The sequence below is a fragment of the Alternaria triticimaculans genome (assembly GCF_023758025.1).
Source record: "Alternaria triticimaculans strain BMP 0046 chromosome Unknown scaffold_4, whole genome shotgun sequence".
Lineage (NCBI taxonomy): Eukaryota > Fungi > Ascomycota > Dothideomycetes > Pleosporales > Pleosporaceae > Alternaria > Alternaria triticimaculans.
The window spans coordinates 891,422-909,189 of NW_026055961.1; the positions used below are offsets into that span (position 1 = coordinate 891,422).

The 17,768-nt window shown below is 53.4% G+C and overlaps 6 protein-coding genes across 6 annotated transcripts; 3 read left to right on the top strand and 3 right to left on the bottom strand.

Annotated features, from left to right (window-relative positions):
* Positions 1-200: 200 nt before the first annotated feature.
* Positions 201-2,316, top strand: J4E78_003862 (uncharacterized protein; the record flags this gene model as incomplete). The annotated part of the gene is made up of 2 exons (XM_049364496.1): positions 201-560; positions 1,510-2,316. The coding sequence occupies 2 exons, from the start codon at positions 201-203 to the stop codon at positions 2,314-2,316; spliced, it is 1,167 nt and encodes a 388-aa protein (XP_049223574.1).
* Positions 2,317-2,540: 224 nt separating this feature from the next.
* J4E78_003863 (uncharacterized protein) lies at positions 2,541-4,203 on the bottom strand (the record flags this gene model as incomplete). The annotated part of the gene is made up of 4 exons (XM_049364497.1): positions 2,541-2,758; positions 2,811-2,862; positions 2,908-4,142; positions 4,200-4,203. The coding sequence occupies 4 exons, from the start codon at positions 4,201-4,203 to the stop codon at positions 2,541-2,543; spliced, it is 1,509 nt and encodes a 502-aa protein (XP_049223575.1).
* Positions 4,204-6,340: 2,137 nt separating this feature from the next.
* J4E78_003864 (uncharacterized protein) lies at positions 6,341-9,921 on the bottom strand (the record flags this gene model as incomplete). The annotated part of the gene is made up of 2 exons (XM_049364498.1): positions 6,341-7,445; positions 7,496-9,921. 2 exons carry the CDS (start codon positions 9,919-9,921, stop codon positions 6,341-6,343), a joined length of 3,531 nt encoding a protein of 1,176 aa, XP_049223576.1.
* A 3,471-nt stretch (positions 9,922-13,392) lies between these two features.
* On the bottom strand, positions 13,393-15,288 carry J4E78_003865 (uncharacterized protein; the record flags this gene model as incomplete). Its single annotated transcript, XM_049364499.1, has 4 exons — positions 13,393-14,222; positions 14,277-14,382; positions 14,437-15,074; positions 15,144-15,288. 4 exons carry the CDS (start codon positions 15,286-15,288, stop codon positions 13,393-13,395), a joined length of 1,719 nt encoding a protein of 572 aa, XP_049223577.1.
* A 554-nt stretch (positions 15,289-15,842) lies between these two features.
* On the top strand, positions 15,843-16,525 carry J4E78_003866 (uncharacterized protein; the record flags this gene model as incomplete). The annotated part of the gene is made up of 3 exons (XM_049364500.1): positions 15,843-16,008; positions 16,060-16,101; positions 16,326-16,525. 3 exons carry the CDS (start codon positions 15,843-15,845, stop codon positions 16,523-16,525), a joined length of 408 nt encoding a protein of 135 aa, XP_049223578.1.
* A 390-nt stretch (positions 16,526-16,915) lies between these two features.
* Positions 16,916-17,710, top strand: J4E78_003867 (uncharacterized protein; the record flags this gene model as incomplete). Its single annotated transcript, XM_049364501.1, has 1 exon — positions 16,916-17,710. The coding sequence occupies one exon, from the start codon at positions 16,916-16,918 to the stop codon at positions 17,708-17,710; it is 795 nt and encodes a 264-aa protein (XP_049223579.1).
* Positions 17,711-17,768: the final 58 nt, after the last annotated feature.

The window sequence follows — 17,768 nt, forward strand, 5'->3', positions numbered from 1 at the left end:
GGAGCCGTAGCAATGACATATATTCAAGCAACGAAGCCGTAAGGCCACATTTGCAAAGCTTTCTTCCCTCAAACGTCCAAAGATGTCTACAAACCTCTTAGCTAACGAGCTCTTCAACGTCAACGGCATGGTAGCCGTCATTACAGGAGGCGGAACTGGTAGCCCACCCACATACCAGACCCAACAGCACTCCTCTAACAATGCCAGGCATTGGATTGATGATGGCCAAAGCCCTAGCAGCCAATGGCGCCCACCGCATCTACCTCGTAGGCCGCCGTCCAGACGTCCTCCACTCGGCCGCCAAAAGCATCAACCCAGAAACCGTCATCCCGCTACCCGGCGATGTCACCTCACGCGAATCTCTTCTCTCAATCGCAAAGCACGTCGAGACCGAGACAGGCTACATCAACCTCCTAATCTGCAACGCAGGCATCATGGGCCCGAAGCCGCTCAAAGCAGCACCAGGATGCGCCGCGCCGTCAGTCGCAGAGTACGCAGCACACGCGCTCGAAACGCCCATGACCGACTTTACCAACACGTATGCGGTGAACAACACGGCGGTATATTATACAGCGCTGTCCTTCCTCACGCTCCTCGACGCGGGCAACAACAGGAAAACAGCGCACGCTAATGTCCGTTCTCAAATTATAACGACATCGAGTATCGGCGGTTTCTCGCGTTTACCCGGCGCGTCGTTCGCTTACAACAGCAGTAAAGCGGCTGTTACGCATATGACCAAGATGCTGGCTACGGCGTTTGTGCCTTACGGTATCCGTTGTAATGTACTTGCGCCGGGCATTTTCCCGTCGGAGCTCGCGATGGGCATTATTGGATCGTTGGAGAAGGGACCCAATGGGGAGGTGGATAGGAGTGTTGTACCGGAGGGCAGGACGGGCAAGGAGGAGGATATTGCGGGCGCGGTGTTGTGGATGGCGGGGAGGGCTGGGGGGTATTTGAATGGGAGTGTGGTTGTGGTTGATGGGGGGAGGTTGGGTATGTTGGCTTCTACGTATTGATGTTGTTAGCAGGAACATATTGAGATGGGATTGTTTACGTCTTGCATAGTCATTGTAGAATTCGAGATGGATACCTGAATATAGTCTCATGGTGTTTGTGCCCTGAGTGACGCAAGCCGCCCCCACTAGCGCGTTTCTCCCTGCATTTGCGGAGTTGAAGACACACCTCCGAAGACGCTTGCTAAACCTCGACTACCATGCGCGCGTGCTGACCACGCGACCATGCCTGCTCCAACACACAGGCTCAATTCCAATGAGCTGTTGAATTCGCCTGGTTTCCTAGGCGCGGCCGCGCGCTTCTGGCAGGTGAGCGAATTCACAATGAGGCGTGGTTTACGCATGGATAGAGATAGCTAACACACATCTGCAGCGCTCGTATGCCTCGGATTATGTTGGCATTGCCATATTAGTATGCGGGTACATACTGGTGCGTAATCACGATACCAGAATGACCCCTCAAGGTTTCAACAAGAAAGCAAGACTGACAAACTAGGCACAGATACAATTCCTCGCCGAACCCTTCCACCGCATGTTCTTCCTCGACAACCTCGCCATCAACTACCCCCACGCAGAACACGAACGCGTCCCCGTCTCCTGGCTCTTCATCTACGCCGGCGCCGTGCCCCTTGGCGTCCTCATCGCCTGGGCCCTTGTCCTGCGCCCCGGAACGCACAAAGCGCACGTTACAATCCTCGGCTGGTTCATCAGCATGATCCTCACCATGTTCATCACGGACGTGATCAAGAATGCCGTTGGTCGCCCCCGCCCCGATCTCATCGCTCGATGCAAACCCGCTCCTGGCACGCCGGCACACCAACTCGTCACCTTTGACGTCTGCACCGAAACGAATCATCACGTTTTACACGACGGGTGGCGCAGTTTCCCCAGCGGACATAGCAGTTTCTCCTTCAGCGGCCTCGGCTACCTCGCCCTCTTCATCGCAGGCCAATGCCACGTCTACCGCCCACGCGCCGATCTCGCTCGCGTCCTCCTCGCCCTCGCGCCCCTGCTTGGCGCAGCGCTTATTGCGATTTCGCGTTGTGAAGACTATAGGCATGATGTTTATGACGTTAGTGTTGGGTCCGTGTTGGGTATGGCTGTGGCGCATTATACGTATAGGAGGTATTATCCTGCGCTGAGGAATCGAGGGTGTGCGGAGCCGTTTCCTAATCCCGCGGATGAGAAGGGCTGGGGGAAGGTTAAGGGGGATGAGGAGAGTTTGAGGAATGCGGAGGAGTTTGAACTGAGTGATCTGGAGGAGGGGGATGAGGAGGGGAGGATGCTGAATGGGCGGCGGTGAGGCTGCATGGGTTTATACGAAGAAGTTACATTATGGTCTCAGAACTGGTATCTCTATCATGTCATACCATGCGCACCTTATGCAAAGAAAAACACTGAACAGGCCTAGAGCCTACATCTACGTCAGACCACCTACCCTGCAGATTTCTATGTTGATGTAGGCTGTAGAGCTGTTCGGTTTTTTCCTGGAGTAACGTGTGCGCAAGTCGCAGCAGTGCAAGTTGCTCAAGGCACTTGTGTGCCATTCAATCCACGCAGCTCGTCCAAAAGCTTTGTCCGATCAAGCTCATATCGTTGCTTTTGTGTGTCATCTGTAGCAGAGGCGCCTCTTTTCTCTATCTGATCAAGCCGGCGATTTTCTGCTTGATCCAGCTGGCTGATGAGAGTAGGTATCAGCTCGGCACGAGCTTGCGACGTAGCATCGTTTGGTCCCGCTGGACTCACTGCGGCTGGTCAGACAAAAAGACGGTGAAGAAAAGCTGGGCCTCTGCTGACCTGTACTTGCAGCGCTAGACGAAGATGCTGGCTTTGAGAATGCTGAGGTACACTGTGACCGGATCGAGCTGCTCAATTCTTTGGTCTTTTTGCTCACTTTGTCGCTCGCCCGTGCAAGAGAAGCTTCCACGGAGCCTAGGTGGATAATTGGAGATATGCTGGGTACAACGTCAGGCGCATCCAACATGAACTCGACGAAGCCATTCTTGAAGACATCCAAGGCATCGCTTGTTCTTTCGTCCAGGAGCACGTCGAGCTGGAGGCACTCCAGAACATGGAAGCGAATCCATTCAGGTCTCAATCCTGGCTTTGCTTTCCACTTTGACGCAGATATCGACGTCGACCTCTTTTCCCAGTGGCTGCGATCCAATACACTAATTCTGGCGTATGCGAACCCGCTGGTGTACTCGAGTGAGCCATCAGCAAGCTCAAGCTCTTCGCAGCCTTCTCTGATGCTGAGACCGCGTTTTCTAGCATATGTGCCACTGATCAGGGCGATCTCAGATCCAGTGTCTGCAGCGGCTGAGATTCTTCGCCCCTCAATGATACACGAGACTTGATTTGTCGCATTTCCCATCGAATACAAACGGAGCGAGCGCTTCCGGGTTCCGGGTAGGTCTACCATGCGTGATGTGTACTTGTTTATGGTCTCTGTGGCCTGGAGGAAGGTCATACCGATAAGCACTGGTAGAGCCAAGTGTTCGAACACGTTGAAACGACAGGTCATAGAAGCTACTTCCGAGCCTACTTGTCTAGCGAACTGAACTGCCACAATCACGTGCCCCACGGCCTTGATGGTCTTGCCATTCGGCAGTTGGAAATGCGAATGGACATCAGGGCTCGGATCGATAGTATAGCCAAACTCGATTGCTTTGGCACGAGACATGTGATTATCGTACGTTCCGGTGTCGTAGCAGGTCATGATTTCTTTTAATCCACCGTGGGCTTCGAGAAGTAGAGGAAGACCTCGACGGCGTCCTTTCACGTGGGTGCCTTCCATAGCTACCTTAGCTCTTTCTTCTGCCGCTAGGTTTTGCATCCGTGCTTCGTCACCGCGAAGTATTTTATCTATGACGCGGTTCGCTTCAATAGCTGACCTAAATTCTTCCTCCATCGCGATTGTTTGCACGCTTGCTTCGGGTCCGCCAAGTCCTTTTTCTGACAACCGATGACTCTGTTCTAAAAGGCGATCTGTCTCTCTTGACAAGCGACGTCTTGCTTCTGAAAAGCGCTTTTGCTTCAGCTCGATTGACTTCAGGCGTGTGCAGGCCTTGTTTTGCTCTATTAGATTAGAGTCATCCAACGTTTGGGTCAATTGACCCTGCTCTACTCCTGGATTGTCATTCGAGAAGTCATCGGAAGGCCAATCATACGATTGGACGCCTGCACTCATGCAGATCAACGTATCCGCCATTTCCTTGTGACTCCCACCACACTTTGTATCATCTGCTCAAATGCCAGGCGTGATACCATCTAGTTGGCTAGAAGACCTGCTTTCTTCCGTATCCGTATCAGAAACCCAGTCGACTGAGGCTTGATTGGTGCCGAAATTTGGCTTGAATGTTTCGCGATATCGGAGAAGTTCACAATACCAGCTCTGCGTAACATGCACTAAGCATCTGCCTTCTAATAAACTTGAATGGTGCTGCCGTACCTTTTCCGAGGTTTCTTTGTAGCCCTCAGGGAGCTCCTTCGACAGATACGGTGGACCGATAGCCAGTCGAATCCTTCGGAATGTGGCTCAGTAGCCGTAGGTTCAGAAGTTGGCGGAACTTGGAGAGAAAACGACTGTTTACATGCCGTAAGCCAGCAGCAGTAAGTGGATGGGTGTACAACGTCACAACTGAAACTCGTGAATACGCTTGTGTGTTTATGTGAACCCCAAAGGTAATGGCACCGCACCCGTATCGTCAAAACCAAAGCTGCGGATACCGATACGCGTAAAGATCACAAAGATGCGACGAGGGGATTGCTGCCTGTTGGTGAAAGTGTTGGCTGGCTGACAAGTCGCTTGGCGTATGCAATGCAGGGTTCTTCACCGGTCTGTGTTAACAGCAAGGCAGATTCAGGACGTCGTTATGCCGCGCAACTTTCATCGCCGCAACACTTGACAACACCACGATGCGGACTTCATGCCATGATACTGTGCGACCACTGGATGGATATCCCTCACTTGCAGAAGATATCTCGAGTGACCCGGATCGAACGTCTTTGGTTTTCAGGCGTTTCGACAGGCTCGCTGTGCGTAATCTGCTTTACCTGCAAAGTGAGCTGGCTGGACTGGAGGCAATGCAAGTACGCGGGAAATCGGTTCGAATTCTTCGTGGCGACCCGCTGATATCGTATGCCAACAGGAGCAGTTGGATAGCGAGGATCGAAGCTACGAGAACAATGATCTCGCCGCCGGAAGATGTGCCATGAACTGGGAGGCGTTCAGAAATGCTGCAGATGACCCTGCCAATATTAAACAACGAAATCGAATGGATTTTATTGAAACAATACGGAAAAAGATGAAAGAGTATAGTATTACCTGATGCCAGCCCAGATTCTCAAATAACATGCTGAGGTTGTCGAAGGAAAGGCACTGCTATTGGAAAGCCAAATGGCCCAACTTGGACCGCCTCCAATACGCACATTTGACGCTGTCCATCATGCCTCAATGCGCTTCAACAAGGCTGCAAATCACCGAGATCCGATTTTCGGGGGCCATAGTGCTACACTGTATGGAAGAAATGAGGATCTGGTTCTCTTAAAACAACCCGCACACGAAGACCGTGTCACTACATTCGTGCAGCAATATCTTCCAATCCTCTTTTTGGTGCGTACAACCCAGTTTTTGCTGCCCTAAAACCGAGCTGATGGAGTGCGAAGGCAGAGAGAAGAGAGAATGGTATGGCATACGTGCCAGAAAAGAGAATAGCAAGGTTCGTGACGATCTTCAGCGTCATCATCGCAGTCGTCCTGCTCTTCGTCGCGATATTGGTCCTGTATTATGTCGACAACCCCACAACGAAATTGATCATGATCGGCGTATTTATGTTGTTGTTCGCTGGAAGCGTTAGTATCTTCACTGCTGCGAAGCGATCCGAGGTATTCGCAGCCACGGCGGCGTAAGTCTCAGATCTCCATCTCTTCTTCGAAAGCTAATTCTACATCAGCTACGCAGCGGTGCTGGTCGTGTTCGTAAGTGGAAATCTAAGCTCGAGCAATTCTGGTGTGACGACGCGTGGATAGGTGTCGGTGCGACAGCGGACATCTCGGTTCCGCACCCTGTATCTTAGCGTCGGCTTGTGATGGTGATAATGTTGTCTGCTTTGCGCATCAGTGCAACTATCAAGTTGTGGGAAGCTGGTCTTGTGAAGCCGGACATCACACGGAGCCCTTCAGTTTAAGTTGAATTAGATGGGATAGTGGTACAAGGACCTCCCGTACATGATGACGCATGCCAGAGCCACCGGGACGTGCGCTAGCGCGTTCTGAACGCGTTGGACCCTTCTCGGGATTTCTTCTGATCATCGAAACCACGAATGTCAACTCTCTTCTGTGCTGCTGTGAACGCCTCTTGCCCATTCTCTTTGGAGCTCTACCCCCATTTGCATCCCAATATCCGGCGAGAACTCTTCACGCAGCTTTGTCACGATGTTGTACGCTGCGCTGGATCGCGGCGACAGATATTCGGAAAAGCCACCTCCGTCACTAGCTCTCTCCGTACAATGAAACAAGATCATCGGGTCGAGATGGTTGAATGGTGAGTTGTCCGCATACTTGTGCGATAAGCATTTCGTCAAGATCAGCCTCATACCCTCTACCGACTTCAGGTGGGCCTCGATGGCAGGTTCAAAGCAAAGCGGTCGTTGACGGGCAAACTCTAGTACTAGTCCTGCAATACCGGCAGCGATGGGGGTAGCGCAGGATGTTCCTACCATCCTCTTGAAGCCATCATCTGGATCTTCCGAAGGAAGGTGCAAAGGATATGTCGATCTCACCGCCTCGCCCAGAGCAGTGAATCTGGCTTTATCTCTGAGTTGTGGGGGGTTGAACTTGGACGGATTGCCATGGACATCCGCTGCGTCGACGGCAATGACTTCCAATGCGCGAGCTGGGTACGCCATGCCAGCTTTTGTTCGAATGCCTTCATTTGAACTCGCCGCGAAGAGTAGCACACTACTAGCTCTTGCACGCTCGATGGCCGCCCGAAGTCCGAGATCACTGTTCTCATCCCAGCCTAAACTCATACTTATTATATCGACCTTCTTCTTCTCGACAGCGTCGTTAATGGCCTCCGCCACGTACTTTCTGTTGATCGCCTCGTTACCTTCACAAACCCTGTACACATACACATCTGCGTACGGACAAACAGTGAGGATTACACCAGCGGCATGGGTACCGTGGCCTTTACTATCGCAATTCCAGGGCAGGGCCGGATCCAGCTGCTTCCCTAGCTTCACTCGTGGACTCTTCATCAGCGGCGGGACTGGGCCTCGAGCAGCGCTTTTGGCAACTCCACTGTCGAGTACAGCGATCTTCACACGTCGCTCTGTCTTCTTCTGCTTGAAGGAGTCATCCTGGTATCTGTCTAGCAAGACGTGTGCATGGTTGCGCAGGTTCTCGAACCAACTGTCGGCTATAACCTCACTATGCATCGTTAATGAGATGTCCTACACCTAAGATACCGCGATACTTACTCCTGGGCACTCCAATTCTTGATCGGGGTAACAAGCGATGTGGGCACGCTTCTCTTCAAATCGCCAACGGATGAGGCACGCTTGTGTTTTGCGTCTCCCGTCTCTACTACTCGCAAGCTACCTTTGCTCAATAGGTCGTTGGAACGCACTTTTCTCACTTTGGAAACGGGCCCTGGTTCGTCAAAATCGTGATGCCATCCACCGGGCACAAAAGCATCCCTTCTCTCAGCCTCGAATATCTTTGCGCGGATGACTGGAACGGATTCGGATCGCACATGAGGCTCAGGTTGCGTTTCGATCGAAGGTTGAGCATCAGACATGCTCTTTTCTCTTTTTGATCCTTCCACCAATGCGACAAACTCTGGGGTGTTTAAGGTGGGCGTTGAGGTCCACGGCGGAGTTGTTGGAACGAGCAGGTCAACAAACTGCATCGTCTGCCTCCCTAACCAGGACATCGAGGTGCGGACTATATGGTCTTTTGCAGGCACGTTCTCCGTCTCGGCAGATCGCTCCACGGTTGGCTCGGATTGTGTCGTGCGTACCCGATATCGATTGCTGCATCCTAGCATCTGATTCTCAACCGGAGCCTCGGACTTTGCGGTGGGTTCCGGAGCAATACACTCTGCCGATAGCACTGTTTGGAGGAGACATTCTTCTCCAGGTGTTGCACTTTGTCCCTCAACAACAGTACTAGCATTATTCATCTCTTCGCTGTTGCGTGTCTCGAGCCCTTTTAGAGTTTCTGCAAGCGCATCCAGTTGTTGCAAGATCAACTTGGCCTCTTCTTCCTGTTTCCTTTTGGCCGCCATCTCTCTATCGCGCGTGGCTTGCATCGCAAACCCTTCATGTTTTTTCTCGTCTTCTGCTTTGCGCGCTTGTATATTTCTTGCTTCCTCCTGTTGGGCTTCCATCTCTTTCTGGCGCGCTTCCTCAGCGGCTTCTCTCTTTGCGGCTTCGTCCTCTTGTCGTCTTTTCTCTTCCTCCTTTCGTAACCGTATTGACTCAGCCTCCTCTTGCCTGGCTTTAGCCTCTCGAGCTCGTTTCTTCTCAGCTGCCTCCTTCTCTGCAGCTTCGTTCTGTTTTCGTCTTTTCTCTTCTTCCTCTTGCAACTGTACTAACTCAGCTGCCTCCCTCTTTGCGTCTTCGTCTCGTTTCCGCTTTTTTTCTTCCTCCTCTTTTACCTTGCGAGCCTGCATTTCTTTCGCTTCCTCCTGTTGGACCTTCATAGCTTGCTCATGCGCTTCCTTAGCTGCCTGCCTCTTTGCATCTTCATTCAGTTTTCGTCTTCTTTCTTCCTCTAGTAACCGTACTTGCTCAGCGTCCTCTTGTCGGGCCTTCTGTAACCGTACTCGTTCAGCCTCCTGTTGTCGGACTTTCTCCACTCGTGACCGTTTTCGCTCGGCCTCCTCTTCTCTGGCTTTAGCCTCTCGAATTCGAATTTCCTCAACTCTCTTAATTCTGAGCTCTTCTTCTCTCCTTATTCTCTGATCCGCTGCGGAGGCAGCCAGCTGCCGTGCTTTAGCTTGCTCCTTTTGGTCTGCAGCCTCTTGTAGACGCGTCTTCTCGGCTTCCTGGACTTTGACCTCCTCCTCCCTCTGTTTTCTTTCTTCCGCTGCCGAGGCAGCCTGTCGTCTTGCCTTCTCTTTCTGTCGGTCAACCCTGGTTTTGCAGTTCTTGAGCGAGATCTCTGCGTCTCCAAGATAATCTTGGTACTCAGGCGACGATCTGGCTTTACATGATTTCAAACGGAGGATGTCGACTACCTGGCTAAATTTCTCCAGGGCATCGTCGTACTTCTTCAGATCACGCAACTCTCGGCCCAGGTTGTATCTGACTTTTACGGACTCGATGTGGTCTTTTCCTAGGCTCGCTTCCGCTCTTTGTAAGGTCGTTATATTGAGATTTATTGCTCCCATGATGTCGCGATCTGTACCAGACGCGTACATAGCCGACGCCAGATCGACTCGATCTATACATCTTTGCACCGCTGACTTCGGTGTGGTCTTATCGTCAACCACCGCTTGGAACCTTTGAATCGCATTTGGATAGTCTTTGTTTAGCAAGTAGGTCCTCGCAACTCGTCGTTGAGCCTCCAGATGGCTTGCTTTAGCGGCCTGTGCTGGGGCGCTAATCGCACGAGAAGGGCCCTGAAGCTGTTTGTAACGCTCGAGAGTCCAGTGCTCGTTTTTCAGTTCGCAGGATATCGCCCTGTGGAATTTCCCTGCCTTGGTAAGGCTGTCGGCCAGGCGCTCACGTAAGTTTAAAGTCTCTTGGCCAAGATTCCCGTGGTGTTGTTCGGCGAGCTCTACTGCCTTCTCCCATATTGTGATTATATCTGGGTACAGAGTCTGACCTTCATTTTCAGCTCTGATCTCGAGTCCTTCGCCCTCAGAAATGAGTTTGTTGATTTGGTCATCCAGCGTCATTTCAGGAGGGGGGCCTTCTGCCACTCCTCCTCACTCGTCTTCGCGCCGTATCGGTTCTTGATTATAAATCCGAAGATGCGTTGTAACGTTCAACCAAGGGTGGCGACGCCGTCTACGAGTGTTCTGTCGTCGTGCGAAGTCAGGCTCGTTCGATCGAACCCCTACCTGGCGCAATGCTCAAAGTGTTGGTAACTTGGCACGCAAGATAAGGAGGGAATATTTGCGTGCTTCCTCAATCCGGGCGCATTATCGATGTGTAAGAGATCTCAGCCGTTCTGCGGGCCGCACGAAGTCATCCGGGCTGCGGCGAGGTGGGGGCTGAAAGATGATGGCTCGCCTGCATACCCAACCTGGGCCAAGCGGATATGCAGATGCTCAGCGTAACGCCGGGTGTACTGACCGGTTTGAACCACGCCCCGCCTTGATTTGCGGCACAGTCGTATCTCGATAGCAGCCAGCCTTCGCATTTCGGCGCTTCTTTGTACCTTGGGCAGGCTGTGTAGCTTCAGCCTTCATCACGATGCGAACTAGGCTTCCCACATGCCCGCCCTCAAGCTTGCGCCTCAAAGACGGTCATGTTTGACAGCACCGCCATTGGAATGCTCAGATCAATCGCAAGCGCACGTCGTCTGTGTGCTTGAAGCGTCTCCAGCCGTTGCTCGCCGCTGGACCCCCACCGCAGCGGCCGTCGAGGAAACTGGCCCTGTCAGCCCTACTCTTGCGCGACCATCTAGCATAGTCATTGGAGGAGCATTCGTTGGAGCATTTCTTGGTCTACTGATATTGCTACTACTGATATGGTGTTGTTGCTGCGACCATCGTCGTGGACGCAATGGTAGTGACAAAAACTCCTCCAAGAGCTCCTCTACAAGCTCCTCCACACGCAGCGCACCCTCATCACCAAGAGCGCCGCCACCGCCGACTCCTGCCCCAGTTAGACCACCACCTAGTGCCCGTGGCTCAGTTCCAGTAGTGACCTCACCATTCCGTCCACCACCTGGTTCAGCACCTGGTTCAGCACCCAGTCCAACACCTGGTCCAACACCTGGCCCAACACCTGGCCCAGCACCCGGGCCAGCACCCGGCTCATCATCTGGTGCGATACGGCGTCCACCACCTGGTTCGACACCTGGTTCAGCACCCGGTCCAACACCTGGTCCAGCACCTGGCCCAACATCTGGTCCAACACCTGGCCCATTATCTGGTTTGATACGGCGTCCACCACCTATTGCAGCAGCTCCTTCAGTTCGTTCAATAGCTACAAGATTTGGTCTCCAGGCTCCTCCTGCACCATATAATCGGGGATATATCCCAGAACCTGCTCGACTCCAGGCCCCCGAACATGAGACAGCAGCACCACAAGTATTATACGAAGCAGTACCCTCTCAAGCAGGAGCGCAAGCAGTACCTCAGGCAGCATCCCAGGCGGCACCCCAAGCGGCACCCCAGGCATACTTTCAGGCTGCCCAGGAATATTACCAGCTTCCTGTCGAACCTTCCCGGCCTTCTAAACATCCGCATCGATCAGCAACTTTCAGAAGAGAAGAAGATGGTAACTATACGCTAAGGAAGAGTCGAGGACCACCGCGTCCTGAGAGACACCCTAGAGTAGAGCTTGATTCGATGTCTGGTTCTAGCGGCAGCCATAGGGAAAGGGTATTTTCTCCCCTCTCAGTCTCTCAATTGCACATACTAAAACCACGATAGTCTGCCCCTCGCACACAAGGCATGGCGAAGATGCTATTCATGAAGCTCTGATCAGCGAAGCATCTGTTGCGACCTCTCAAAGCCGATTTTGAATTTGTGGAGTGGACACTGCTCGGTGCAGAAGTGAGCCCGCCAGGATTGGACAGTAGCTGCATGCGCTGCTCAGCCCCACGGGTCATGCATCCACACGTAACCCTGCATTACCATGCATACTTCGACTCATGTCTAGTACATCTGCACCTAGCGCTTCACTATATATATGGTGCCTGGTTACCATCACGGAGTCGCCAACAGCGTCATCACTCTTCAAGAGTATCTTCTCACAGTACCATACGAACCATGGCTACCCCAAAACCCACATACTTCCTCACCCCACCACGCCCTAGTTCCCCCGATGGCCCCATCCGCCTCGGCGCTATCATCCCCTCCCCATCCCAACCAGACGAACCCCTCCACCTCCCTGCCCTGCCGCCCCAAACTGACACAAGCACCTTCACGGAACATAACTGGAGCGGCACGCACACCAAATCCACATCCACCACCTTCGGCATCTGGACCTCCTTCCTCGAATGCGTCCTCGGTGTCGGCGCAGACATAAGCATCAGCGATGATAAATCCGTGTCCCAAACCTGGCAAGTAGAAAAAATGACGACGCAGACTTTCCAACCCAGCCGCGCGTTTCTGGAAGACGTGGTGGGGCATGAGGATGTTAGGGATTACATCACGCAGCACCGATTCAGAGAGAAGATCTACATCATAACGGGTGTTATGATAGCGTCGTCAACTACGCTTTCCAGGGAACGGCTCCAGGAAAAAGGCGTCTATGTGCATGCGGGTGTGGATGCGACAGCGTGGTCTGGCGTACCGATTTCGGTGGGACCGGAGGGGAATTGGAAGAGGAAGAGCGGGACGAGCGAGCAGAGTACGAGGGCGGAGGACTTTGTTTTTGCGTATAGGATAAGGGAGGTTAAAGTGAAGAGGAAGGGAGGGGTCAAGTCGGATAGGCTGTTTGATAAGGGTGCGTTGTTTGATACGCAGGTTAGGAGGAAGGTTGAGGACAAGGGTGAGGTGGTGGTGGATGGCTTGGGGGAGGAGCCGGATGTGGATGATGTGGAGTTGGAGAGTAGGGAGGTGAGGCAGAGGGTTGGGGATGACGGGGAAGAGGAGGATGTTGTTTGTGTTTTGCCGGAACCGCTGGACTGAGTACGTCGGCGTGTATGATACGTAAGCGCAAATAAAGGAAAATGGAAACGCCGGACAGCACCCACGGTAATACTGGTAACTGTCTAGTATGGCCGAAGCCAAAAGGCGTCACTGCTACACGATCGTACATGAACCGCCACCTCCTTTCAGTCCTCTCCGAACGCGACTTCTGCTCCTTTCGTCATTGCAGAAGGTCGCTGGTATAAGCTCCCGAAATGCATGCAAGTATCCCAAGCGGTGGTATCCTCAATGCCCCCAACCAGTGTTTTACGCCGTAGATAGATGGTCATGAAATGCAGCCTCCCCCAAACGCCTCGCGCTAAGTTTCCTTGACAAATTAGGAAAGAGATGAGTGTATGATGTAGAGAGCTTCACTTCATCAGCCTACGCAGGATGCCCGCCACGTGGCGCAACGGTCCGCAATATTGTGAACGGCCTAAGTGGATGATGTGCTACCTCGTCTGGTCCCCGTTATTCTGCCCTGCGATCCCGAGGTGGTATTAGCGGATGAACAATACTCATACATGAGTGGAAGATACAACAAGAACGCGCAACATGTAATTAAGGGGAAGAAGAGCCCAGGTAGGTAGGGTAGGAGGAAGTACCCTGTCCAGGATAGCTAGGCCGCGAAGCAGGCTGTGCTGGTCGATAGGATTGATACCCATGGCGTGGTGGAGGTGTAGATGGAGGCCGGGAGTAATCAGAACGCATGCTGACAGACCCACTATGGTAGGTTGGTGGCAGTGGACGACTATGGGCAGAGTGACTGCCGAGGGGAGGTAAATGATACCGACGGGGCGGATCAGGAAGGCTATTGGGGGTAGTGTACGCTACCTTTTTCGTTGGTCTTACTGGCTCATCATCATCGCTCAAGGTCAGATCCACTACTTCGGATTTTCTCTTCTGGCCAGACCGGGGGGCTGTGGATGTCTCGCGAGAAGGCAGTGGAGGGGTGCTGAGCGAAGTAGGTGTCGGCGCAGCTTCGGTCTTGATGGCCTGTATACGGTAATCTGGTATCTCGATGAGGTCATCATCACTATCGTCATGATGCCCATTGTGCCCGTTTTGTTTGGGTTTCTCATCCTTTTCGGTCGACCATTGTCCGCTTGGCTGGATGGTGACCTGGTCCGTGTTCTGGGCCTTGTTGAGGATTTCCTCAACGTACTGGTCGACGGCCAAGCCTTCGTATGATATGGTCTTGCTGCATATTGGGCATGTCCATGTGGGAGCTTGCTCCTGGAGCTGCAGAAATGAGTCGGCGTCAAAGCATTGGTTGTGTGTGCACACAGTCGACCTGCATGGGGTGACAATGCGCAGGGTAGAGATTGGGTCCTTGAGCGACATGACGCTGGAGCCAACTTCGATGTCGGGGTCATTTGCCTTCTTCATCACTGTTACAACATTAGTCATGTGAGGGATGTTAGCTGCCAAGGGCCACTACATACTCTCATTGAGCACAGACTGCCTCGTGATGACGTGGCGCTGCTTAATGCGCTGTGTGAGCTCGTCGACTGAGTACTTCCTGACCAAGTAGACGAAGAGGTTGTACTTCTGCATTGAGAGTTAGCTCAGAGTCAGGTTTGGGAAGCTGATGGGATAAGAAACCTCCGACCGACTTGCCTTCTGGGTCAGGGCGTAGGTGATGAGGATGCTGTTGCGCTGGTTGGCGACCTTGGTGCGGACGAAGTCGGTAATGTCAGCGGGGCGCGTAGAGCCTGGCTTGTTCTTCAACCCCTTGTAGTTCGCCTTTACCTCGTCGTCGTTGACCTTGACCTCAATTTGAGATGGGAATGCGATATCGAGACGCGAGAAGGGCGCCAATGGCTGTTCGAGCGCAGAGAAGAGCAGCAGGCGCAAAGACGGGTCTGTCTTTAGGCGTCCGGACTGGCTTTCGTTGAGGGTGAGGTTACGCGATATGGTGGCACGGTGGGTCGGCGAAGCGTCCAGAGACATATTACTTAGTATCAGCTCGCGAATCTCGAAGAAAGGGCTCTCCTTGAAGAAATAGGTCGGGCGTGGCGGCATGGGTGGCTGCTGGGGCTGTTGGTATGGCTGGTATGCGCCGTTGCTTTGGAAGCCGTTGGCCATGCTGTACCCGTTCGCGATGGGCGGAGGGGGCTGCGAGTACGAGGAGGCGACGGGACTGCTCGTGGCCGGTGGAGGCGCTTCGCCATGGTGTTGCACGCGGTATTGCAGTCGCCGCAGCAGGTCGGTGTCGCTCCTAGCAACGGCATTGGCGATGACTGGGGAGGGTGAAGTTAGCAGGTGAGCGGCGACAGCAAGCCGTGTTGCTGGGGAGCGGAGATACCTACGGCCAATGACGCGCGCTTGCAGTGCGGCCTTGTTGCCCGTCTGCGAGGTGCCCTCCTCTTTGAGAATCTTTTTGAGGTCGTTGTTGATGAGTGTCTTGGAGCGCTCGGTGATGGTGGCAGCCATCTGCTGCATGCTCGTCGCCATGGTTTTGTGCCGTCGCGGTGGAGAGGCTGGCGGTGTTGGAGAGGGAGGTCAAGGGCTACCGGTTCAGTTTTGCTCGCGAAGGCATCTGGGGCGGGCTATCTCAGGCACTCTCTCTCGGGCGGGTGACGTAGGGCGAGGTGAAGGCAGCGAAGGGCGATATCCGGCTATCTGAGGTGCAGTCGAGTCGGACGGGCGTTGGTCGCAACTTCCCAAAGCCCCCGGCGGCAATGCAGAGCGAGCAGGACAGGCGGGCGGGACGGTCGCGGAGCAGCAAACAGGCGAGCAGAGGCCGCAATGCGACTTTTCTAGTATTCGGCCGTCGAGGTAGGCGGCGGCTCTCGCGGCGAGCGCATCTCCAGCTGGGATATACCGAAGTCAGCGTCACCTGCAACTAGGCGAAGAACGCGACCAGGGCACGGGCCGGCCTGGCTTGATACGCCAAACGCCTTGCCACCAAAATTCCTCGAACTTTTCCCCACCAGCCGCCGCCGACTTGACCAAGACACACGCCCAAACACCCATTCACCCACACATTCCCCGTCACTCTCTGCACAATGGCCAAAGGCGCACGCGCAAGCAGCAAAAAGGCGAACCGCACCAAGCTGCGCGCCCGAGTTTTCGGCCCCGTCGAGCAGGCACGCGCCGAGCGCCTGCACGCCAAACTTCTCGAGACGATTGCCCAGCCCAAGCCCGAGAGGACTGAGATGGAAACCGAAGAAAGTGAGTCGCCCAGCCGTCTCCCGCCATATGCACCTTCTAATCATGTCCCAGCCAACACCACCGACGATGCCGCCAAGGAGGACTTGCCCAAAGGTTCGTCTCTGCTTACTGTCCCCATACCACGCTCCCTATCCGATCCCTCTGCAAGCCCACTCGATCCCGCAGAAGAGGACTGCGAACTCGGGAATCTGTGTTTCCACCTAGGCCTGTGTTCAGACATCCTGGGCTTCACCGATGACGGCCATCTCAAATTCGCCTTTGACCCGCTTCCTCCGCACTGGTAGAGTGAGAATCAAGGGCTAACTTTGACTTGCTAGATATGGACGTCGACGCCACTGCCACCTCTGCGAAGAGCTCGAGCTCGCGCAAAACCAAGGACAAGAGCCAGACCCGGAAACAACTGCGACGCAAGCCCCAGAACAAGGTCTCCTTCCCTACCTCGCGAGGCAAGGGCGCACTGAAGCCCAACGGTGGACGTCCCAGCGGCCCCGGCCGTATCGGCAAACGACGAGCATGATTTCCATCCACGTATACTGGCGTTGTTCGATTGCATTTCCCGGCGTTTAAAATAATTGCTCTACAGCACAGAGCTACGGTTTTGGAGGATACCATGTCCATGAGGACTTGCTTGAACAGATTCGAGAATGTACGTTTGTACATGTAGCAATCTGTTGACTGAGATTGCAGTCTGTCTAATTTCAACTGCAGTGATTCAGCTGTTAATATTCTTCGATTGTGCTTGCCGTGCTGAACGTATTTGTACTTCGCACCTCCCTTACGTGATGCGCTAGGCCTGATATAGTGTAACTTCTCACTTGGGCAGGGAAATATCTCATCCGTCGCGCCTGCCTCTCTGTTCTTCTGTCGCTGCAGTTAACCCCACCCCACTTTCCACCTCATCTCCACTATGGCCAATTCCACTTTCCGCTTCCTCGATCTTCCGAAAGAATTGCGCCTTATCATCTACGAATACATCCCCATTACAACACGCCATCACGTTTGGGAAGACACGGTAAGACATTCTGGAAACACCATTACACTAGTTGTCAAATCGATGTCGACCGGGATACTTCTCGTTTCTTGTTCGATCCACGACGAGTGCAAGCCTATTCTCGACCGCAAGCTCAAAGCTCTCCAAGTTGAGCCACTACGTCTCATCGTCGACAAGCAGAGTTTGTTGACCCTGACGAGACACAAGAACGGGGTGTGGCCTGCCGCGAACAGCCTTTTTTGGTGTCTGAAGGACTTCATGAGATTCAAGACTGGACAGAGCCACTCACAGTGCTGGGATGAGGGCAACGTTCAATTATCGGGTGTCATGTTGAACTCCAATGGGCCAGAATACGCGCGCCTCATCAAATTCCTAAATTTGATAACGGAATTCCGTTTGAAGCGTTTGCCTCGCTCCAGCGTTATAGCTGTACGACACATAGGCTTCTATAGCGAGAGATTGCAAGTGAGCAACGACTTTGTCAACCCTGCGCGGCGTCCAATGTTCGGGTTTCCACCGCCTACTTGGACATACTGCCCTCTGAAGCAGGATATGCAGCAAGACGAGTACAATGTGAGGGACAACTTTACGGAACTGATTCGCTTATGCGGCAATGACCCCCACTTGAACTTTATCAAGTTCGTTGAGCCTGGAACGCCGGAAGAATGGGCTAGAGATTGGGAGGAGGGCGAATGGGCGACCTCGACCTAGGTACTGTGAACGATATAGTGACAAACCAGAAAAGGATACCCTGGCTACACTCTTGAGG